We start from the raw sequence: 25,250 nt of genomic DNA on the forward strand, positions 1-25,250 counted from the left end.
CAGAGAAAACAAAGATAGTCTAATTAGCATTTAAACTGTTATAAATCTATTTTCTTTACAACATGAAAAAGTTTATGATCAGTATTTTTCAAATTTTCTATGAACTGTACAAATGAAGCTTTCCTATAAAAATCTATACCACATAAAACACCTCAGAAATATTCCAAAAACAAAATAAATGATAAAAAAAATCAGAATTTAAATCTTACATACTAACTTTACAACCTCAAGAAGTTCAAGTTGTCAACCACAGAATCACAGACTACTAGTTATAAATCGAACAGGATGAGCTACTTTTAATAAGAAAGAATGGTTGTTAGCATTGTATATAGACATGGTATACCTTTTGTTATATTTGAGAGTATACGTTTATTAAAAGAGAAAAAATAGAGACTACCCTATAGGATATAGTATTACACAGCAGAATACACTTATTTATCCCCAGGTTTAAAGCATAGAGTTGCTCTCTCTTACATGGATTAATAAAAGGAAGTAAAAATATTTTTCATTTAATGTCTATACACACCATTATTCCAATGTAGTGCCGGTAATGTAGGGGTAAAGGACCATCCATCTGCAGTAGGTAGTGTTGGGTTTTTAAGAAACTTTCTAAATATTGTGGGTGGAAAACCATCACTAATGTAATGTTATCCAATCGACCCAAAGCAGCAAAAGAATCTGCAAATAAAGCATGCATCTGTGCATCTTCACTGCCCACTTGGAGAATCTGTATAAATAAGAAGAGAACTATGGTTACATAAGTTAGAAGTTGGCATTAAAGAAAATATGCACAGGCTGCACGGTGTTGTCTAGAAGCAGACAGAATTTGGCTTAAGAGAGAAGTTATGAATTTAAACTCAACTGGTAGCAAACAGAAGAATAAATGGTAACATTATACAGTAGGAGATAAACAACAAAGACTGAATGTTAAAGGCTATCCAGATCGGCTGCTTGTAGACTTGGCCAGAATCCAGGCAAAGAAGCAGATTTAGAGTATCAAAGTTGCAGTGCTTGCAAACAAACTAAAGCCTTCCCTTATCCGACCGACTATTTTCACTCAATTTAGGCAAACCAAAGTTAATTAACAGCAAATAGTCCATATAAAAAGAAAGCATAGATGCCTTTACACATAGAGACTCAATTCAGTACTCATACTCGCCTGAGGAGATGGTCAGGACCAAGCAACTGAGTTTACAGGCATACCTAAGCAACATCTAAATATAAGCAAGCGGAGTGTTATTAGTCAAAAACAAGTCTTGGATTTACTTGATTAAATAAGGGTGTTTTACAAGACTGTCATGAAATACTAGAAATCAACATGACTATAACAGCTTTCTAATACCCTGGACTCATTGCCAACGCATGATTAACTGCAATCAACTCTGCCTAAAACACACTGTTGACCAATACTTGTTCAGATGCCAAGACACAGGTCATAAAAACTTTTCCTTAAAAGCATACGGTTCACTACGCACTTCCACAAACCACATACCTCCTTTTCTGGGATGAATCTGCTTGGTCCATGTCCTAGTGGTCGAGGAATTCTAATTCCAAGTTCCTAGAAAAGAGAATTACACCATCAGGCCGCCAGCAGTAAACAACACGCACTGAGGATGCAGGCAAAACCACGAGTCCAGCAGAGACAAGCTTGCTGCGTTTGGTTTTCATGGTGTGCGCTCTCTCTCTCCCTCTCTCTCTCTCTCTCTCTCTCTCTCTCTCTCTCTATATATATATATATATATATATATATATATATCGCACACACACACACACACACACACACACACACACCAACTCTTCTGTTTGCATCACACAGCTAATGACAGCTTATAATACAACTCTGACTAAAAACAATAAAACCTGTTTCACTAAAACCAGAGTTTTGCATAAAGTACTTGGCAGAAAGTCTAGAACAGAAAGTTCAGCACACAGCAGCCAACTCTGTGGGCAGTCAGTGATACAAAATAAGACCAAGTGTTTGTACATCCAAAACAACCACAGTATCAGGCCCTGTGCGTCTTGTCAGGCGATACCTCGGTGTAGAAGTCTTAGGAAGAAGTGTAATCATCATCATGTCCGTAATAACAGCTCACAGTAAGCACAGAACTATGAAAAACTAGTTAAGCACACAAAAGAGAAAATACTACAGGGCATGTTTTCTCTGTGACTTGAGTAAAATAAACTGAGAAAAACATTTTGTTACTGTGTTTGGTTTAAATTTTCTTTAACAATAAGATGTCATCAACTGTGATTATATTCTAGAACAGTGCAATAATTCATAAAGAAATGGTTTTCTGACAGTGAATCTAGCTTAAATAACATAAGTGATGGGCAGAGGGGGCTATGTCTCAGCCTAGCCTCATTTAAAAATGTTCAGACTTTATGCAATAAAGGTTAACCCTTGGTTACAGAACTACATGGAAATATGATTTCTAGTCTTTCCACAATTTCTTATAATACATAGTGCACACGCTGGCGCACTCTCTCTCTTTGTACCAGGGATCAAACTCACAACCTCGCGCTGGACAGGCAGGCACTTATGCTGCTGAGCTAAATCCCCAGCCCGTCTAGATGCTCTCTTTTTAAAAGAAAAATAGGAGGAGGCACGTAGGGCAGTAACCCAAGAAAGGTGGTCCAAACAAAATGCAGATCTTTTAAGAAAAATGAATTTTAAAAATTTAGCAGCCAAGACAAAATTTAAAATAATGTTTATGAAGAGAAACCAAGATTTAAAGTAGGCTGCATTTGCCCGCTAGATCCGTACAGTTACATGTAAACCAGATCTTTCACACTGGACGTCGTTTCTTACCCCTGTTATTCCACCTCAGACTCAAGACAGTCTATAAATTCATTAGATGAGTCACAATTCACTAGTGTGGACACATGTATATCTCAGTTTTAATTTCCTACAATAAATGCCGGAAGAAAACACTTTCTTGTTATTCAGTATCTTACGTAAAGTAACTACTACTCTTTCTAGCTGAATCTGTACTACAAATATATACATTTTAAACAAAATGTGCTGGGGGGTCAAACTATAGGATTAAAATCAGTATTTAGCCTTCCTCATTTCTTTAATATTTTAAAGTTATTTAAGCAAAAATATACTTTTAGAGTAAACCTCTTTTAAGGTTTTATAACTCATTTATAACTTAAAAGCTACTATATTTGGGACATCAGTATATAAAAAATAAAATGGGGATATGCACTATTCAGCAAATAAACTTCAGGCAACCGGGAAGCCACTAAAAAAAGGTGAAGTTTGGAAACCTAAATCATACTTCACTCCACCACAAATCAGAATTAAATGTAAAAAAATTAAACACTCAAGGAGTCAGGGAGTAGGCCTAAGAATGCCACAAAACCCAGAAGTCATAAAACACAAGACAGATAAATTTGACGACCGAAGTACTTTCTCATGGGGGAAACAAACATGAATATAAAACTGGGAAGATATATGCAACTTATATAACAAAGGGCTGATTTTTAAAAATATAGATTCCTAGAAAATTCCCACCTCATAGAAGTGCGCAAAAGATACAGTTCAAAGAAAAAAGAACTACACATGGCTGAAGAGGGCTCGATACAGTAAAACATAGTGATTACACACAGGTACCAGTTTTCTCCCAAAACACTGCTTATGATCAAAAAGTCTGTGTCAGAAAGAAGGTGGAGAAACAGTCTTGTAGCTTATACACTGGGGACAGGAGTGTTCTGAAGTGTGAGGGGGGAATGAGGAATACAAAGACTTTATATATTGTAACTTCTAGAGAGGGCAACTTGCAACACTGATCAGAATAAAAATGTCACACACCCTTTGAAACAAAATTCTATCCTCAGTGTTAACTTATAGATATGTTTCTGAAATGCCATTATGTAAAAGGATCCTCACTGCAACATTGTTTCTAGCAGTACAAGACTGAAAACCACCTCAGAGCTCATCAACAAGGTCTGTTGCAGCAATGTTCAGTCTGACCAATACAAACCCTCAGCACTGCTGGCACTAGAGAAATGCAAATTAAAATGACACTGAGATTCTATCTCAGCCCAGAAACAATAGCTATTGTCAAGAAATCAAATAGTACCAAATGCTGGAGAGGCTGTGGGGGAAAAGGAACCTCACTAAACTGTTGGTGAGAATGTAAACTAGCAAACCACTCTGCAGGTAAGTATACAGAAATAAGTATAGAGAGTCTCAAAAACACTAAAACTAGAAATTCCATCTGATCCAGCTATTTCCCTTCTAGCTATTTTCCTGAAAATCTTAAAAGACATTGTATTGCAGTAATACATGTATATCCATGTTTATAGCAGCACAATTCATAATACATAGATTTTGAAAGCAGCCCATACATTCATCAACGGATAGAGAAAATGTATTTATACATCATGAAGTACTACTTTGCTATAAATAAGGGTAGACTTGAACCATTTGGAGGAAAATGAATACATCTGGAGACCATAACAGTAAGAGAATAAACTATAGTAAAAGTGTCAAGTGAATAAACTACAATAAAAAGAAAAAATATGCAGTCCATACAAAGAAAACAGTTCTATGTAAGCTTATTCAAAAATATTTATAAAATATATAGCTTTGGAGGAGAAAACAAAGGGCATAATGTGCACATATTTTTTAATTTAATATTTGTCGAGAAGGAAAAAATTCTCAGTAATTCCACTTTAGGACTTTATCCTACAAATATATTAGCAACATATGGATGGTACTTTTTAAATGAGACTAAATTGATGTCATAAGGACTTCTAAACGAAAAAGTTGAGTGACATCATTCTGGTCTTGTTTCTGTATCAAGTACTGTATGTACTTTACATATCTGTGATGGCTTAGGTCTGAAACATCTCCCCAAAAGTCTTACTGCTTCAGAGGTGGGACTTGAAGAAGGTGACTGGATCATGGGAATGCCATATTCATCACCAGGTTCATCCCTGATGAGATCACAGCCGCCCATGCTGCTGAGAGCGAGAGGGGCCTGGGTGGAAGCAGGGCTCCTGAGGCAGCCTTTGAAGGGTCAGGCTCTCCTCTCCGCTCCCTTCCTTCCTTCCTCCGCCCCTCCTCTCCCTCTCCCTTCCCCTCGATCCTCCCCTGCTTCTTCCTGTCCTGTTTCCTGCTGCAGTGGTCTAACAGTTCCCCCCTCCAGGCCCTTCTGCCTCCGGACTGTGACCTTGGAGCCAGGTAACCCTGGACAAAGCTCCCTCCTCCTCTAAACTTCAGTGTTAGTATTTTGTCCCGGTGGTGGGAAAGCTGACTAATACAACACCGAACTATTTCAAAACACAAGTTTTTCCAGTTTTGAGAAAGTGCTTATGAATGGTCCAGAAATGGAGTATTTTCTTACTGTTGGAACACAAGTCTTTACCAGGGTCCTAAGCAATTCTAGAGTCTCTATAAGTCCATCTCTTCAGTCAATGAAGTGGGTTACTGATATCAGTATCTCCCCTTTCCTTGAACCTTCAATAGCCAAACTTTTTTCTAATTCCATTTGAAATATATATTTTTGAAATATATTTTTAAATGTGAAAGTACTATGTGTTTTAAAATAAGGTGTTAAGTTGCTGGGGCACAGACACTGGCAGAGCACTGGTCTAGCAAGTGCCAGGACCTGGGTTCAAGGCCCAGAACCACACAGGGTGTTAAGAAAAGGTAAACATTCTTTTTTTTTTTTTTTCAAAAAAAAAAAAAAACAAAAAACAAATAGACAACCATTAGAAATTCCTCACTTTAATGTACTCACAAAATTATTCTATATTTATAGCTTTCAGGAATGGTTTTCCTTGTGCAAAATTTCATAGATGTGCAAAATTTCATAAAATAAATGATCTTAAATATAGCAGCACTCGGGGCTGGGGATTTAGCTCAGCGGCATAAGCGCCTGCCTTGTAAAGCAGGCAGTCGTGAGTTCGATCCCCGGTACCGATAAAAAGGAAAAAGCCAAAAACAAAAAACAAAACAAAACAAAACCCTAAATTTCTCCTTTTTCCTTACCCATTCCTCCTGCGTTATTACAAGCAAGAAAAGGTAAACACTCTTCAGGATGAATTAGAGACCCCTTACACAATTCCTCTTAGTGTTGAGATTATATTCATTCCTCGGTAAGGGACAAGCCTACCAATAGAGCTGAGGACAGAACAAGAGGCTTAAAGAGAAAACTGTAAAGGAGATCCTGATATTCAAGACTTCAATTTTGTTAGTGTCCAAGTCTAGTTCTAGGTAAAATGGAATTTAACTAAGTTCACACTTGGGATTACCAGAGTTGATCTGTGGTTAAATTCACAAAGTTGTGATATGCTAATGCTATTTCATAAAAACAGTAAAAGAAATAATAGAAAAAAGATAAGTGAAAGAAAAGAATTTTTTCTCAAACATAAAAAGTTGATCCACATTGACTATAATGAGAAATATAGTTATTGCTAGTACAGAATAAAATAAATGTACTCTTATGTTTGGCGCTAGACACAAAAGATGATGGCCCCCCCCCACACACCCCTTTAAGCTAACAGCCTGGGCACATGACAAGGATATAAGGACATGGCAAGACCTTTTGTGCTTAATTTCATGTCTGCAAGAAGACTAAGGGCTAATATGAGGCCTTCCTGATGAGCTCTGAGATTTGATCCCAAAATCTTCCTAGTTCAGACACTGACAGGAAACAGGTTATTGATTTCATCTCACCTCCCACTGCACAAAAATTAACTTCCAGAAAAACACAATAGGTGACAATTACCTTTAGATCATCCAATGGGATTTGTTTTCACTGGAATTTTATAAAGACTCCTCATCTAGACTGAGTAATTAGCTCAGAGGTAAAGCCATGGTCAGCATGTTTGAGTTCCTGGGTTCAAGACCCAGCACCACAAAAACAAACCACAAAACAAAACCATTTCACGCTAGGAAAAGCACCAAAACTAGCCCTAAACAGGAATGATGCTGTTAACTGTCCTATGTATCATCTCCCCATGAAACAGAGAAAAATATAAAGCAGTCATATTTAGCCTCTAAACTGAAGGGTCCTAATCTGTAAAATAGTGGTTATGATGATAAAATAGTAAGGCCAGCAATCCCAACTACCTCACATTATGTAACTATGGAATATCTTACAAGTTACACATATACATGCACACAGGGGCTTTTGTTAGATTCTAACCTTATTTGAGGTACAAGGTCTAACAGATTTAGCTCTCTAGTTTATCAGAAACAGAAGAGGACAGTGATGTAGGATTATTCCTAGAATTTTGGTTGCCACTTTAACATCAGTCAATGATATCTAAGAATCAGACTGTCTTATACTTTTCTGATTATTTCTTTTTCTTTTTGGTACCAGGGATTGAACTCACCACCTCAGGCTTGCCAGGCAGGCACTTATGCCAGTGAACTAAATCCCTGGTTCCAATTTTTCTGATTATATCCTAGCTTATGAAAGTGAAAAAAAAAAAAAAAAACCAATCTAAATAACAGCAGCAGTAACATAAAGTACTGTAAGCCAAGAACAGTTTGAAATTCTATTATCTATAAACAAGGAGCTTGCAATTTATGATATTAAAGTCTAGAAAAAGGTAGTGTTTTACAATCTTCACATAAAAGAAGTCAGGAACTTAAACTGAGCATTTTATCAGTTTATGAGGCAGGAAACTACTATCTGCATTTTGCACAGCTAAATGATGAAAGAACTGGTTTTAAACACAAGTATTCCAGCTCGGAGTGTGCACTGTATTAGTAACTGACAAGGATGGGTGCTGTTTCCAGAAAGTGGGATTCTAGTCACATCCTTTAATTATTAGTCTCTTTCAAAGTTCTTGATACCTTGAGAATCCTTACAAATGCCACTGTGAATATCAGACAACGTTCTTGGTATATTTTTGGTTTCTAAAAGCTTAAAAGTCTCAGTTTTGAAATATTTTCTCCGTAACAAATTAGTTGTGACTGTTTTCTAGTAGATGTTGATCAAAACAAAAGGCACAGAGGTATTCAATGGGGTGGATGATCATAAACCAAAGTAAATGCATTTTATAACTTATTTTTCCTACTGTAGTTGTTAGAAACTGAATTAAAACTCTGAATAACCCAGATTGTAAGAAACAGAACTATGATCAGAAAACGACCTTGCTGAAAAGCAAATGTAGATGGTAATCACAGCGTAAACCTTGCTGGTTCTCTGCAAGGGTGTGGCTGGAAAAACTAACATGAAAACTAAAGTCTCCTCCCTTAAAAATGCTAATAACTATCTTTCAAAGGGATGGTAACAATACTGCTTCAAACCTCTGGTATGTTTCCTCATTAGTGTACAATGCTGACATTAATTTTCAGAGTATGAAAATTCTTAGTGGCTGCTGATGGTACCACATAAAGACTATGTATTGTGTAACTGTATGAGTCAGGGTTTGTGTACCCAAAGAACTGTCCAAATAAGAGGTTTCAAGTTTGTTAAGACACATTTATGAATCTGTATCAACATCCTTAAGTAAAAGAATGATTTGATATAAACGCAAAGGGATAGGATTTGTGGGTTTGTGGTGTGTATTTATTTTAAAAGTTGAAAAGTAAAATAAGCAAATAATCATCTGATTTTTTTTTAAATGTCCTGGGTGCATTATTTTCAAATCCTGTCTAGATGTTGTAGCATATGGGTGCTACAGCCACCACACTGTCACTACTCTTATTTTTAAGAATTACAAAAGCAGTATGTGATTTCTGAAACACATTTCAACAAGATGAGGCTGTGTAAAAAGTAAAACTCATATTCCCACTTCTCCAGTAGAGTAACTGTCCAGAAGAATCACTGTTATAGTTTGGTACTGGACTTTCAAGGAATTTAAATAAAAACGAAGAGATCTAGAAGGGTTATAAAGAAATACTTCAATTATAGCAAAATGTATTAGTAGCCCCAAATTGTCATGAACAGTATTAGGGTATTTAGAATTACAGAATGTTTAGACACCTATTTTTAGTGTGTATCCTATGAACTGTATCTTAGAAAATAAAAACATTTCAAAGTATGGGTGGGGATGTGCCTCAGTGGTAGAGTGTTTCCCTGGCATGGATGAGACCCTGGGTTCAAACCCTACCAACACAAAAAGTACTGCATTTTGAATGAAAGTTTACTTAGGTCATATACTTTGCTAAGGAGTTCCACTTCTGAAAAGTGTTTAGGAGAATTATAAACCTTTCTTCTTGAAGGAACTATCACAAATTATTTTGTGGTGATTAGTTTTTCCATAAAGCTTTATTTCCTAATTTCTTTCTACATGTTGGACTTATTAAAACGAAATGTAACTGTATAAACCTTCCTGGTTTCCTGAACACAATCCCACAGGCACTATCATCTATGTGCAAGCTAAAATGTATCTCTTTATCATCTAGTTTACATGGCTATATTTAGAAATTCTAGACCTGGGCAAGAACCAGGATTCTGCACACAAACAACCCCAGAAAGAACAGATCTATTCAGACATGATGTTGGGGCTCATTTCTACTCAGAATGAGAAAGATTTGTTGTGGTCTACAATCAGAAAGTGTAAATACTAATATAACACTTTCATACTTCTTTTTCCTTTAGTGAAGTTTCTAGAGCAATATTAAGTTTTTTTTTTAAAGTATGTTGTTACCTGTAAGCATGGAACTTGAAATTATAATTTAGAAAAAAATCTATTCCAAGGTGGGCATAGTGGCACATGCCAGTAATCCCAGTTCTTGGGAGGCTGACGCAGGAGGGTTATCATGATTTTGAGGCCAGTCTAGCTACATGGCGAGTTCGAGGCCAGCCTCAACTACATAGCAAGACACTGCCTCAAAAAATAAATCACAGCCTTCATGAGGTTCATTTAAATTTTTGTTACTGTACATGGTGTACTAACGTAGACTACATATAGCAAAAAAAGTTTATTATACCTGAGTCATTTTAATGGGCAAAACCGCAGAGAAATTATTCACATTTAGATTTCCTGAACAAAGGCAATACTGAATTCTGATTTTAATTCAAGTTGAAGTTAATATTTCTTAATTTCTCCATCACCCTTTGAACGAAGGCCTTTGAAAGGTTCCAATTTTAGCTAAGGTCACATTAGCAGCTTGCCAGTGGAGTCCTATATCCAACCACTTAGAAAATAACAATGTTACAGTTAAATAGCTTTAAAGGCCGATACGGACACACAGGGATGGTTCAATAAATAAGGGTAAACGCTGTACATAACGTCATAGTGCCTGCAGACTCTATTTGTGCTATATAAATAAATGCACATAAAACATGAACTTATGCACAATACAAATTTGTAACTGACCCAAATATACGTTTCTTTTTCTCACACAGGAGGGGAAGGGGGTGGGGGCAGCCGAACAATCGGTTCTGACATGACGACACGGAGGGAAAATCCACAGGCTGTCTTACTGTAAGACTAAAGCGCTGTTGGGTTTGGACTTGTGGAGACTTGTACGGAGACGGCGTTATTTCTGCTCTGGAGACTTTCATTTAAATGGCCGAGGACGCGTGTCCCCCGCTCAGCGTTTCCCGGCCGGCCGGGGTCGCCCCTCGGTAGGAAAAGTCTCCGGGCGCACGGGGCCGCCCCTCACCTGAGGGCGTGGGAGGGCTGGGGCGCCCCCGCCAGGCCCGGCCGGCCCGGGCTGCTCCGGCGCCCGCCACCGCTCGGCGCTCGGCTGCGGCCGCGGCGCGAACGTGGGGAGCGACGCGCGCGACCTCCGCGCCGCAGGGGGAGCGCGGCCAGGTGACTGCCAGCCGCCCGCCCGGCCCTCGCCCTACCTCGTCCTGCCCGCGGCTCGCGCCGCACTGCTTGCAGCCCAGCAGCTCGGAGACCGCCAGAGAGGCCGTGTACGCCTCGTTCGCCGCGGTGGCCAGGCGCATGTCGGCGCGGAGACTGCGGACCGACGCGCGCGACGGGGGAGCGCAGAGCGGCCGCCGGGTCCGGCTGCAGCGCTCCAGTCACCGCGGGGGCGGAGCGGCGCTGACAAACAAGTCCTGGCCCCGCCCCGCCCCGCCCCTCGTCCGTCTGGCGGCCGAGTCAGCCAATGCCGGCCCGCGGTCGCGCGTGGCCACGCCCCCTCAGCGCGGGAGGGCAGGGGGCTGCCGGCGAACAAATGAAAAACAAACCCGAAGGCCAAAGCCGGAGGGTGAGCCGATTCTCAGGTTCTGAGCCGGCCCGCTGGCCGGGAGGGGTGGGCAGAAGAGAAGTGTGCAAGGGGCCGCAGAGCCACCCACCCCACCGCCTCAGGAAAGGCGGGTCTCTGTCCCGCCCCCAGCCCGGCTCATCCCTTTACCTAGCTGCAGACACTGACCGAGCTCTACAGCCTGACTGATGGCACCGGGAGGAAGCAAATTCTCCGTAAATTTTATAAACTATTGAAATTTCCATTCTTTCTTCCCTAGAGATAATGCCCCAACTGCGCTGAATAGGCTGCAGGCGACAGGAGCGAGTCTGAGAGCATGGCCTATATTCAACGTAAAATTTATTTTTGGCAGCTATGTAGAAACTATAAATATCACCTGCATAGACAGTAAGCCTTGGTAGCAGATCTCTGGTCTGTCTTTCCCCAACTGTATGTGAAGATGTTACAGATTCCCTTTACAAGCACCATGGATTAGAAAGAAATTCTTTCTGAAATCTGAGGAACTTGGGGTGGTAAGCACAGCGCAGCACAAATGACTGATATTGTCAGATCAGAACCAAATCCCCCAATTGCTGTGTCAATATTATTTCTTTCTTTACATAAATCTACCAACTTCTTTACAAAAAAAGGAAAAAAATAAACAGATACCGTTCTAAATTAGATCTCATTTTCAATGTTTGCAGTTGGGTTTTCAAAAGCCAACATGCTCAGGTTGAGGGAGGAAAGAAGTAGAGTTTAAATCAGCAAACACTGACAGAACCAGGACTCATAAATGAAAATGTTTCATTTTTTGGAGGTAACATTGTAACTCTAAGGTTACAATGCCTTGCAGTACACTGTTACTAAATCTTAAACTGTTATATTTTAAAAGTAGCATATTAAATATGGTTACTTTCATTTATCTCCTCTAGATAAATAAATGTTATATGCTCTCCTAAACTGACTTTAAAAAATAGCTAGAGCAGCCAAAATACTTTTTAGTGGTGAGCAGAAGCAATTTGGGGTTAATGTTAACAGGAAAAAAAAAAAAAGGCTACAGAGCCCTTTAAGATTTCTTCCACCAAGCACAGCCACAAAAATAAACAGTATAATCAAATGCTCACTCGGCCATAAACAAACAAAACAAACCTAGTAAGTCATTCGATTTGCAGCAATATGATGTATTCTCTAAGATAAACTGATGGTTAATGAGTGACTTAGAAACATAAATGCGCTTGATGTATGAAGTTGTAAGCTATAAAAGCTAGTTTAAAAGTGAGGGAAGTCCATTAAAAATGACAACTCTCATCGTATAAAAGTTAAACAGTTACTTTCTTTGTGAAGGAATAAGGTAATTGTTATTTAGCAGGAATAACCATGTCTGTGACTTAAAATTACAAATTTGCAAAGTGGAGAAAGCTTGTCTTTCTATTGTCTAATGAGAAGAGAAAAGCATGCATCCAGCTGACCCCAGAATGGTGTAAAATAATTAAATGCAAGTTAAATCTGAAAACCACACAGGTGAGCTGTCTGATATTTAAAATGTAATAAATATTACCAAAGAAATATTTCAAATAAACTGAAACTGAATAGGAAGCTCCAAGTAGGACTCCTTTTGCCCCGCAAAGTTTCAATATATTCTTTATTTTAATGCTGCCTTACATGAAAAGAAGAATAAATTTATACTAAGCCAGTGGTTTACTGAGAACCTTCAAGACATTGTGTCAGAATTCCTTTATGGCCTCTATAAAGACTGACCTAAATACTTCAAAGAATATTCAGTTCTGCTCTGTTGCACACAATACAGCATAAAATATAACTCCAAATAAATCTACAGTGACCAAGAGTTCTAACAAGTGTATTAACTGCCCTGCAAATATTGGTGTATAGATTTTACTATTAGAGATGTTTTGTTCTAAATCAATCAATAAAAAGTTTGTCTTCTTCCCAGGATTTTGCTTCTTGCCGAGGCCAGCTGTCCTACTGGCAGTATTCAGTGCTGGACACATCTACTCATACAATAAACATCTGCTGGAAAGATGAATATCCTGAGCCCAGAGCAGTGCTTACAAAGAAATGTGCAGGCCAACAGCTATTTTATAAAGTCCACAACTTAAACATTTCACTTTAGTGGTTTTTTTTTTCATTTAGGAAATTTCCTGACATCTAATCAAAGAAGTAATAATAATTGTGACACATATCCTTGCCTTTAAAAACGTTTTGGCCAAGTTTGCTGAATCAAAGCAAGATTTGTTAGCCTCTGCATGTTTCCTTAGAAGGAAACTCAGCCTTTTTTCCTGAAGAAAAAGATGATATATCTATGTAAAAGCACAGAGACATTAAATGACTTGGTCTTGGCATAGAACTATGAAATAAATAGGAGAATCCAAACTTGGCGTGGTGGCTCAAGATAGGCCTTCTGAAGCAAACAACACTGAGCTCCATCTTAGAGGACTAGCAGAGAGGTCTTGCTCTTTGCAGAAGATCCAGAATGTGTGAAGGCCCAGAAGCAAGAGAAAGTGGTCGTTTGGGGAAGCTGGAAAAAGGAAGTTTAGTGGGTCTAGAGCAGAGGGTAAGAAGAATAACAGAAAGAGTTTAGGGACCGTGTTCAGGCTTCATTAAGAAATATGAATCTCAACCTTAAGGGCACTGGGGAGTTAGGGAACGTTTTAGAGAATACGGTGATGTCATATTTGCATTTCAGTTCTAGAAAGTTCTAGAAAAATACACTGCAAGGGCTAAACTGGAGGCAGGGAGTGCATGAGAAAGGCTGCTGGGGCAACTGTGGCAAGCAACAGGGCGATCTGAAGAAAACGGGATGCAGAAAAGCGTGAGGGTGAAGTGGGGCTCTGTCTCTTCCCTAAGAAGGTGATCTTTCCTCCCTGGCTCCGTTATTTTAAGTTAGGAGACAACTCTCAAAACTATCTGCTCTCCTGACAGCATCTTCCCTGAACCCAGGAGGTTCTTAAAAATTATAATCAACTCATGGCAAGGAACAGGTATATTCTAGTAGAAACAACAGTTGCCATGCTTTTATGCATCACATGTTAAACCTTGATGTTTCTCCCTAACTTTGTACGTGAAAATAGTACAAATTTACACAACTATTCCTTGGAGACACAATTATAACTAATGACTGGCCAGAAAACATACAGTAATACAAGCAGTATTACAAAACGTCTTAGTGGTTTTAAATTAAAAAGACAGTTTAAATCCAAAGACTCAAATCTTTAAACCAAAGAACTCCTTTAAGAGTATGAGTGAAGTTTGTTAGATATGTTAAGTATTCTTGAAAAATCCCCTAATGTCATTTTAAAATTTCATTTAGAATAACTGCTGGCTTATAAGATTACTTCTGCTTACTAATTTTGTCAAGGCTTTCCTCCTCCTGCCCCATCTTCCTGTTTTTATATATATAACTTGTCTGCTAAGCACTTTTTTCCTTGTCAGTATCATTAAGATCCTTTTAGCACTTTAATTTTATAGTATACTTACTTGTTATCTATTTTTTCACTTCAATTTAATTTTAGAATTATGTTACTTTAAAGAAGCGAGACTACTGAAAAATATTTGGTCTTTTCTCTCTTCTTTAGGGAAGCACACAGTGCCAGGCACTGTGCTACATGCTTGGAATCACAGCACACTCCAGGCATCCAGATCTTCATGAGGTTGAGGCCACTCTGAGCTACATGCAAGGCCAGCCTGAGCTACATAGTGGGACCCTGTCTCAAGCAAAACAAAACAAAACAAAGGCATTGCATTTTAAATCTCAACACAGGGACTTAGAAATCTGGGCCATTACCAATATTTGTAAATAAGTAATATTCCACAGTGTTAACGGTTTTAAATTAGAAACACAGTTTTACCCCACAGATTCAATATGCTAAAGTGTGCAGTCAGGTTTTCCAGGCTAATAATAAAAAGATCACTAACTTATCCTATGTGTCAGATGCATTTTTAATGTATAAAGCCAATGCAATTAATTTTATTTTAAAAATTTGTGAGACAAACTCATGAGTAACTTTCCCAAGGTTAAGAGACTATGAACTGTAGTTTGAGATTTGAATGCAGGTTGTCTGAATTCCAAGCAGCAGTTGGTGATGAGGTGCCTGGGGGGTGGAGTGGGTGCTGGGATTGAATGGAGGGCATTTGCACTGAGCTACAGCCTCGTTTTTTCGTTGTTTATTTTGAGACAGGATCTTAGTGTGTTCCTAAACTGCCCAGGCTGGACTCAAACTTGTGATCTTCTTGCCTTAAACTCCCAGAGTGCTGAGATTACAGGTATGTGCCACCATGTCCAGTTAGGCCCCTTCTTTTAATTATTATATATCGTTAAAATTCTTATAATTATGTTAGCTTAATTTCTTGATTTGGGGGACAAGAGAAGGCAGGAATAAAGAAAAGCATTCTTCTCAGGATCTTTTTCAGCCTTCTGGTGACCTCACAATGTATATCTCACCTGAGTCTAATCTTATAAATGCTCCTTACATTAACCCCATTCCTCTTAGAAGAAGTGATAGGCACTAGGAAGCAAGCCAGGTTTCAGAACTCATTCATCCTCTGTATTGTGACTGGCTGGTTTATTTATATAGAATATCTCCACAGAACATCAACGCCATTAACATCAGAGTGTAGTTTTGTTCTTGCACATTTATGTATCAAATGAACTCCAAAGAGATGTTTCCATTAGAAAATAAAACTAAGTTAATTGAATGCTTATTACTCAATTTCAAACTCAATATTGTTTTGTTAAGATTCGGGCAATCTAGATAAATGAAGTGAGCACTATATGGGCAGGTGAGAATCAGCTTGTGCCAGGATTCAGCTCTGTCCAGTAACTTCCATTTTTCATTCTCTCCCCTTGTCCGTGTTGGTTATTCACAGATAACTTGCATGCTGTTTTGATTTTTTTGTTCTTGTTCTGCACTATCTTGATAGCAGCTATAAGAATTCTGGCAACAGCACACATGGATCACTTGTTAAGTCAGGCAGGCACATACAAGTTAGACACTAAACTATTGTTTGACAAGATTCACAAAACATTTTGTAACCAAGTTTGGCTTTAAATATCCTCAGGGCTAACTAAGATGGGACAACAGGAAAGAAGAGCAAAATTAAATAGGGTTCATTTAGCAATATAACTGTCAGAGGTTAATTATTTTTCAGCAACATTGACTTCAAAAAGAATGGGTTTAATTTGTAATACTCTGAGATTAGAAAAAAGATGATTGTGATAGAAGATCAAGAGTTAGGACATTATATCATCTGTACTTAGGAACTACTGAATACTTTCAAAAAGGATACTGATACAAACTCATTAAAAGAAACTGAAGGTAATGAATATATAACATATACAAGCAGAAATATTTCTCAACCTATGAATAGATACTATATTGTATGTGTTTCTAAAATCATTTTTGTGGGACTGGATTTAATTCATACCTAGGAAATGTAAATATATGTGAAAAATTGTTAAAATTCTCATAGCACTTCTATTTGTATGAAAAAGATAAAAACAGGGTTAGTATATAACCTATTCCTTTAAATACAAAGGATTACCCAGGTGCAATATAAAAGTTATCTTTTGAAAAGAGATTAAGACCAAATTTAATTATCTTTTACTTATTCTGCATCCACTGACTTGATGGAACTGAACTTTCTGGTTTTGTTTCTTTTACAGAATTGATTTCAGTTATGGTTAAAATATTTGCACTAAATGCATACTAATGAGTTATTAGCTTAATCATTACCAAATTTTCTTTTTTTTATGACCAAATTTTCAATGCTTTATTTATACTAAAGTATAATTTTGATTCAAAGAAACAAATGTGAATAACATTCTAAAATTCACAAAACAAGTTATTTTTGTTTCTAAAGCTATCCTGTCCTTTCTTTCCTCAACCCCATGATTTTTATTACCAAGAATTCTGCAATATGTGTTTCCCTTGCACAGCTCAAAGAAACCCTACTTAGTTCCTTTGTAAGAATCTTTAGTTGTAGTCCTTTAATCCTTTAAATTGCCTTCTTTATTTACTTCCTTCTGAAGTCTCTTGTTTTCCAAGAAGGTATTAAGTTGTAGACTCTTGACCTGAGCACAAAGTACAAGGCCACATTTGGAGACTACCTGCATGTTGAAGCAAAATGCTATTCAGTGAACTTTCCCATGTGTTCTGCTCTCTAGAACCCTCACTATACCTCTGCAGACCATTTTCCCTTCATCCAAAGGGTGTGGGTACATTCAGGCTATGGTAGTTCAACAAATAAAAATGCTTATTTTTATTGTTTATCACTTCTGTTTAACTAAAACATTCTCAAAAAAGAGATAATACCACTTTAAAAATTATGCCTGTTACATGAAGTCATATGTAAAAACACTCAAAGATTATTGCACTTATAGTAATAAAGCTGATTTTTCTAACTTTTGTCTTTTTAATTTTTGGCAGATAATTGGAAAATACTAAAACATAATTTTGTTTCAGTTCTAAAGTTCTATTCTTTTAACACCATTCCAAATTTTAGCAAAAAAAATATATTTTAAGCTATTTAGTATCTTTCTGCTCCAGGCTTCTTTGTATGAAAATCAGTGGTTTTCAAATTAGTATGTGTTTGTGTGCATGTGTCTGTGTCTGTGTGTGACTGGGGATTGAACCCACATGCTAGGCAAGTGCTGTAGGCCCTGAGCCACACCCTGGGACTTCAAATTATATTTCTTAGAGTGCATTCCCTGCAAGTGCTTTGGCGATATTGTGAAATGGTAGATTTATACTTTCTTTTTCAAAGAAACCTGCAAATATATATCAATATTTATTGAAGACTATTGTACGCTGCTACTACAAACTCAGTTACTAGACTAAAAGCTTCATGCATCATCTCTGTGAGTGTCTATTTAAGCAATTTTACCAATGTGTCAATGAATAATACAGGTAGAATGTGTTCTAGTCTTCTACTTGTTTGATTGATTGTTTATGTTTGTCAGTGCTGGGGATTGAACTCAGGACCTCTGAACTGAGCTACATTCCTATTCCCGCCCTGTTATTTTTTGACAGGGTCTTGTGAAGTTGCTAAATTGCCCAGGATGGCCTTGAATTTTCAGTCTTCCTGCCTCAGCCTCCTGACGAGCTGGAAGACCGAACACACCACTACGTCTAGCTGTTCTAGTCTTTTTAAGATGAGGTATGCCTGTCTTCCTCAGCTTAAGTAAAACCACAGTAGTAGTAAGCACTGCTGTGGGACTATACTTTAAAATGTAAGGAGAGGCTCAGGTACATTTGCTAGCACATGATTTTGAAAGGGCATCACAGACAGTTTGTAATGTCAAAGGAATGGACTATGTGTTCTATCATGGTTCTTTAGTTTTGGAGTATGTTGTAAATTTTGGTGTTTCTTGTTTTAACTTTTACATTATGATAAAGAATAGAGGTAAATATTTGAAATAAATAATTCTTTCTGTTCAAGAATTTGGTTCAGTTTACAGAATATCCTTAAACTTCAAAGGGAACTATTTAAAATTTTTTTCATGGTTGGGAGTGTAGCTCAGTGGTAGACCACTTGCCTAGCTCCGTATGTGCAAGGTTGTCAGTTCAACTCCCCAGGGTTTTTTTTCACTCAAAATGACTTCTCTGTGTGAAAGTATGAATATAAGAAAGCACAAGCATAAGTCTGCAACTACCATCCAATAGCCTCTTAATTTCAAATTTGATTAAAACAAAATTAGCCTCAGTTCACACTGATTGATTCGATAATTTATTTGAAATTAAATCATTTGACATTAAAATGCAAGTTTTATATATGTCAGGATTTTGGTATTATCTGATTAAAGATTATGTTGACAAACGAATATGTATTCACATACATATCATAGCTAATGAACTCTATCCTGAACTCACATTAATTTTGAAGGATCCAAGCTAATCTTTAGCTCCCTACATTACTTAGTGAAGACGGGTCAGGATTTAAAGTTCAGAGAATGCCCCATGGATAACCACTGCTTCCAGCAGAGTGCTGCAGGAATCTAGTCCAAAATTTTATTCCCAAGTAGAGCCTCAAAGAGAAAAGGTGCCGAGAATCACAACTATTCACAGTAGTCTACTGAATTACAAACTAAATTCATTTTCCAGTAGAACGTTCATCTGCCCTGATCTGGTCTGTCACTGAAAGGATTATTAATGTTTCTGTCCGATCTTCAGGAAAATGCAAAGTCAATCATCCCTCAGTGTCAAAAATGCCAAGAAGATCAATAACAACCTTTATCTTAAATCACAAAAGTTTGAGCTTGTAGCTATTACATTATACTTCACTTTACCTTTCCAATGGGAAAAAAAATGAAGTGAAGCACTCTGGATTTTTCTTAGTAAGAGTATTACTGACATCCACATAATCTTAGTGGCAGAAGTTTTTAAAATGCATTTACTTGCTATAATTTAGAACTTGTTTGATGTCAGGAAGTTCAACTTTCAACTACAAAAACAGATTTTGAAAATTAAACCACAGTATTTTCATTTATACACCCTAAATATGCACGTAAAACTTGAAAACCTGGACTGGAGATTTAGTCAGTGGCACAGCACCTGCCTGGCAAGTGAAGGTCCTGACTTCAATTCCTGATATCCCCCTCACCAAAAAACACCTTTAAAACTTTAAGCTACCAAACTCAAAGATTACAAGTAGGCTAAGAAATCGAAACTTTAAAGACATAAAAATCTGGACCAGAGAATAGAGCAAAGCAGAGTCAAAACAGCAGGATGCAGTTCAAATAGGTCACCCGCAACTTTTAACTTTCCCTAGGAACAAAGAAAACAAGCTTAGCAACAGTGTCCAGCCAATCACAAAGCAGACACACAAGTAACTACTCAAGTGCACCAATGCCACGGAGGGCCAACCTTTAATTTTTTTTTTAATTATATAGGAGAGCAGAACACAGCTAGTTATACAACAGGATATACTGTCCCAGGTTAACAGTAATCAATAAAAATAAAATCTCTTTACCAACTCTTGAGAAAATATGTCAGATCTTCAAACTTTAATAATGCAGTGATAACTTACTTTATTATGTCAGATACTATATAAAGTTATTACTAAAATATATTTTAATAGAAATAAGGAATTTCATGGGAAATTTTCTTTCATGCTGTTAATAGAAAATAAGATATGAATGTATATGAGCAAAGATTCTTTTTAGATATTTCCTGACACTCAATTTCTAAAACTCATAGGGAGAAAATTTCAACAATGAAATTCTATAGCTCAAATCCAAATCCAAATCCAATCCAAATATAACATCTCAGTTAAACATAGCCACACACAAATATAATCTTCAAAACAAATATAGGATCAGGAAACTTTAACAAACTACATGTATAAATCTGTATAATTTTTTCTTAATCTGTATTGTTTGAGAGAAACTCAAAGGATATAGATTAAGAAAAAATTATATAGATATAAAACTTTAACTCAGATTTTTAGTCTAATGTTTGATTTAAAAAGTAAATAAATGTTATAATTCATAGTTTGAGATTTGATAATATAACAGCAATAGCATATTATGGTTATTCAGTATCAGGCACTGCTTGGCAATTTATATGTACTTTATCTTATTTAACTTTCATAACATTCCTTTCAGGCAGGTGTTAGCTACATTTTATAAAGGTTAAATGAGGAAGGCCAGGTCTACAGACCCTCCAGGAGCCCTGAGTAAATGTAAGAAGTCAAGCACTCTGACCCCAAAGGCACGTTCTTTGTGTTACACTATCATGCTGTCTAACCCCGGCTTAGTTTCTTTTTCATTGTAGTTTCTTCTGATCATTCCTTCCTATTTTTCCTCTATTGTTTTCCCTGCGATCTCTTCTGTGTGACCGCTCGCCCCATCCTCTGACCACCCAAGTCTTTAGAATCCATTACTCTACAGGAGATCTGCACTGCTCCTCACTGAACCTGTTACCAAAATGAAAACACTCCAAGCATCTCAGTACACCTTCCCCGGCTACGCATTGCTCAACAGGTTAATTTTACCCAAATTCCCTTTATCCCATTGATCTCTTTGTTGTTCCCTTTTGAATTTGTATGGATGTCTCCCTGACGCTTGAAACTATTCTTCTCGAGGTGTCACTCAGTTTGGTCATCATTTTGTTCAGATCGTCACTTTTCAAGCTTCCACACAGAAGTTTATATAGTGTGTCGTGCTGAATGAGGGACAGCTTCTACGACCTGGCAGTTTATCATACTGCATTGTCTCAATCTCCAAAATACCATCTACTATGTTTTAGTTGCCATTATAAATAACACACAAAGATGTACCTGTGTTGTTTTAGCTTTAAGGCACAATCACAGAGTATGTACTTTGGCCTATGTTGAAAGTACAGTCTGTGTCAGATGTTCAAGGATTTGGGGAGGTTATCTGTGTTTGTCTTGCTTTAAAATTATAACTATTAGTATATCACATAAGTGGGAGGTGTTCACATTTTCTTTTTTCTTTCTTTTTTTTTTTAATCGGTACTGGGGATCCAACTCACGACCACCTGCTTGCAAGGCAGGTTCTTATGCCGCTGAGCTAAATCCCCAGCCCTACATTTTCATTATATTGCAAGCTTTGCACAGAAAACAGTAAAGAGAAAGCAGTTTTGAATCTAACAAAAATAATTCATGAGTGAAATAAATTTTTAGTGTGAATAAAAGACATTTTATACATAATGAAAACATCGAGACTTCAATAAACAATCACTAAAGTCGTTTTCACAGCCTTAAAACATGAGAAAATATTGCAGTTTTTTCTTAGTGTCTTAATATGACATTGCATATTCAAAAAATGAAAGCATTCAGTGATTTTTCTTGATAGAATTAAATTCAATGATCACACACGTGTGTATGTGGACATACATGCCCCTATATCCCTTGAAATGTTTTCAATACATTTGAAGATCAGTAATGTTAGCCAAAACAGATGGTAACTATTAATACAATAATATCTTGTGATATCCAAATTGCTTATTTTTCCTCTTCTTGAGGTATCAGGGGTTGAACTCAGGCTCTATTACTAAGTTGTATCCCAGCCTCTTTAAATTTTTTATTATGAGACAGGGTCTTGCTAAGTTACTTAGGCTGACCTCAAACTTGTCCTTTGGGCTCAGCCTCCCTAGAGAAGCTAGGACTCCAGGTACATGCCACCACTGTCTGGACTGAATTTTAAAACTAATCCCCCAGCCAGGCGCTGTTGTTCCTCCGTCAGTCCCCTATTTACTGTTTACATTATTATTGTACTTCCAAGAACTCAGGGGGTTGAGGCAGGAAGACTGTCATGAGTTGGAGGCCAGTCTGAGTTACACAGTGAGCTCAAAGCCAGCCTGACTACTTAGTAAGACCTCTTTCAAAAAAAATAATTAATTAAATAAAAAGTCATGAACAGAATCTAGTAAACAAGTTTAAAAAAATAGGAAATGGAAACCACAGGACTTATACATGAAAGCAAATGTGCTGTACTCAGAGGGATGCTCTTGGTCTGCCTCTCCTTAAAAAATATGTGGTATGAAGCTATAATAAGCATGTTTATCTTGTTTCTACATCCACAGTAACTTAAAAGAAGTATGGAATACTGCCATACTCGTAGGGGAGAAAAAAAAGATATATCAAGTATTTAATGATGGGAAGAATCAGAAAAATTCTAAACAGTAGAAATAGATGGTATAGCACAGTGGTGGGAGGCCCTTCACTACGCACACTCCTTTAAATCTTAGGGGTCTCTGACAGGGCCAATCTCACACAGATTAGGTTAAAAACAGACCCACATGTTGGATAAAACATCTAAAAATACTCCCGTAGAAATATAATTTAAATTACTGAGCCAACAAAGTAATAGAAGTCCTCACAAGTGGAGAATGACCAGCAGGAGGAATGCAAGGCAGTGGTGACCAGTTAGGCCAGCAGCTATGGACCCTCAGTAACCTTAGCAGCAGGACACGGAGGAAAGAGAAGACAGAGCCAAGGACTTGGGCAATTGGGAGGTGGACCAAGGACCCACCACGAAAGCAAACCTCAAAGAACTAAATTCTCACTAGAACCATGAACTAGGAAGAACATCCCATGTACAAACGAAGACAGAAAATTTGCCTGTTTTAACTTTTATTCTTGGTTGAGAGAGTAAAATGTCTCTTTCTTAGTGTCCTAATATGATGCTGCACACTCAAAAAGTGAAACCATTCAGAGAGATTCTTGTGATGGAATTAAATTCAATGATCACACACATATGAGAAGTTGGGAGCCAAATACCTTGCCTTAGAAACAAAAACCAAGGCAGTGCTTTAAAGTGGGCTAGTTACATCCTCCAGCTCCCGTCGGAAATTAGTACAGATTCCTTCTGAGGGACAGAACAGAACAGCAGAAAGACTCGGGTGTTCAAGGAGTGCGTTTGGCAGAGCTTCTTTAAAAAAGAAGCCTCAGAATACTGTACAAGGCTATTTCTACCCAAAAACAACCACCCGAGACTTTTCAGTAATTACATAATTGAAGAAATGAAAAAACAAAGGTTTTGGAATTGTACAATAGTGCATATGGTGACTTGAAGAAGACATTTTAATCTATATTTAAGTTGCCTTTAGAAGTGTACATTCACAGCACATGTAAAATGTACTAAATCTAAATACAGAGCTAGAGTTTAAACGGGTCACTTGATAATAGTCTAAAATTCTTATAGCTTTGTATTACTTTGAAACAGATTCAGTATATGAAGATGATTTCAGAATCATCCTCTTGGCTTCAGGGAAATATGTACTACGGAAGAGCTATAATAAAATAGGCAGTAAATAGGGGACGAAGGGAGGAACAACAGCCCTAAACTTTACAAGGAATTTCAAGGCCCTACAATTTCTACGCGTTATGGTCCCCTGAAGCCTATAAAGACTTTCCTTAGCCAGTTATGACTAAGGACTCCATTAGGAACAATACAAACTATGGCTTTAAAGCCCAGTGATTTAATCCAAAAGTTGAGTCTCCGATTAAATACATTTGATTCATGCCAGCTGTACTATTCAGAGTAATTGTATGAGCAGCAGGGTGATTTTGCTTTACTAAATAGCTTAAGGTGTGAATACTGAATTGCAAAATGTTGCCACCTTCCACGACCTCTCCTCTTCAACCATTTTACTGCTTTTTCCCAGTAACAAGCAGATTTGTCTGTGTTTTTCTTAGTAAGGTGATATACAAATTATTTTCCAATATAAACTTGCATCCAATTAATGTCTATTTTGCTGAGCTTTGTTTTGATCTCTTAGAAAGTTCTTAGGTGTAGTCAGATTGACAAAGTATCAGAAGTTCTTTGATATTAAAACAACCAGCTCTCTAGCCAGGGGTTTAGCTCAGGGGCGTTAAGTGCCTGCTTGGCAAAGGCTTGGTCATGAGTTCAATCCCCTGGACAAAAACAAACAAACAGCTCTCAAAATCTTAGCTGTTCTTTCACCTACTACAAGCGGTGAGTAAAAAACGAATGGCCCGCTAAACTTGGCCATGGTTTTCTCAGAAATGTGTGTCACAGTGGCAGGGTCTGTTTCCTCTGATTCTCCTCCCCCTAAGCCTGCAATGGCACGAGGAGCATGCCTAGCTTCGAAATCTTCGGAACCTAAGAACCTAACACAAAAGTCATTGCTAAGAACCCCTGACCCCACGAATCTGATTTATGACCAAAAATAGGGGAAAAAAGACGGTGAGGGGAGAACATATTTTTTTGCTTCTGAAGAAGCACCAAGAGCAGAAAACTGTTTCAGTCCTATAGATTTCCATAAAGGCATGATCCGTGCTCTGCATCCACAGCATGTATGTTAGGGCACCGATTGCTAGTAATGAGTCCTCTTCCATGAGAAGTATGGGGCTGGGGCAGAAGAGCAAGTGGGAAATTTCTTTTTCTTGTCTCCAACTCCTCTCTTCTCAGCTGTCTAAAATGACTTCACCAGTAAGTTTGAGGATGAAAATGGGAATAGGGACTTAGCTCAGCGGCATAAGCGCTTGCCTTGCAAGTGCGCAGTCATCAGTTCGATCCCCGGTAACGACCAAAAAAAAAAAAGAGTTGAAAATGGGAGTAAGTGAAAAACAGGAAGAATAAAATAAGCAAGGCCTGGGTCAGAGAGAAGCACGTCACAAAGGAAAACGTCTGAGTTCT

General features: G+C 37.7%; 1 protein-coding gene across 3 annotated transcripts in view; it reads right to left on the bottom strand.

The window, feature by feature from the left end:
• Positions 1–25,250, bottom strand: part of Sesn1 (sestrin 1) — a 104,479-nt gene that overhangs the window by 11,325 nt on the left and 67,904 nt on the right. For 2 of the 3 annotated variants that reach the window (XM_003466035.5, XM_013148515.3), the window contains exons 2-3: positions 1,493–1,558; positions 527–727 (exon numbers count right to left, since the gene is read on the bottom strand). In XM_003466035.5, coding sequence (XP_003466083.2) covers positions 527–727; positions 1,493–1,558 — 267 coding nt within the window. Of the gene's footprint in view, positions 1–526; positions 728–1,492; positions 1,559–10,766; positions 10,953–25,250 lie in introns of those variants that run through there. The other variant, XM_005002019.4, reaches the window with a different exon arrangement.

Source organism: Cavia porcellus, unplaced genomic scaffold (genome assembly GCF_034190915.1).
Source record: "Cavia porcellus strain 051 isolate PalLab524CR breed Dunkin Hartley unplaced genomic scaffold, mCavPor4.1 scaffold_7, whole genome shotgun sequence".
NCBI classification, from domain to species: domain Eukaryota; kingdom Metazoa; phylum Chordata; class Mammalia; order Rodentia; family Caviidae; genus Cavia; species Cavia porcellus.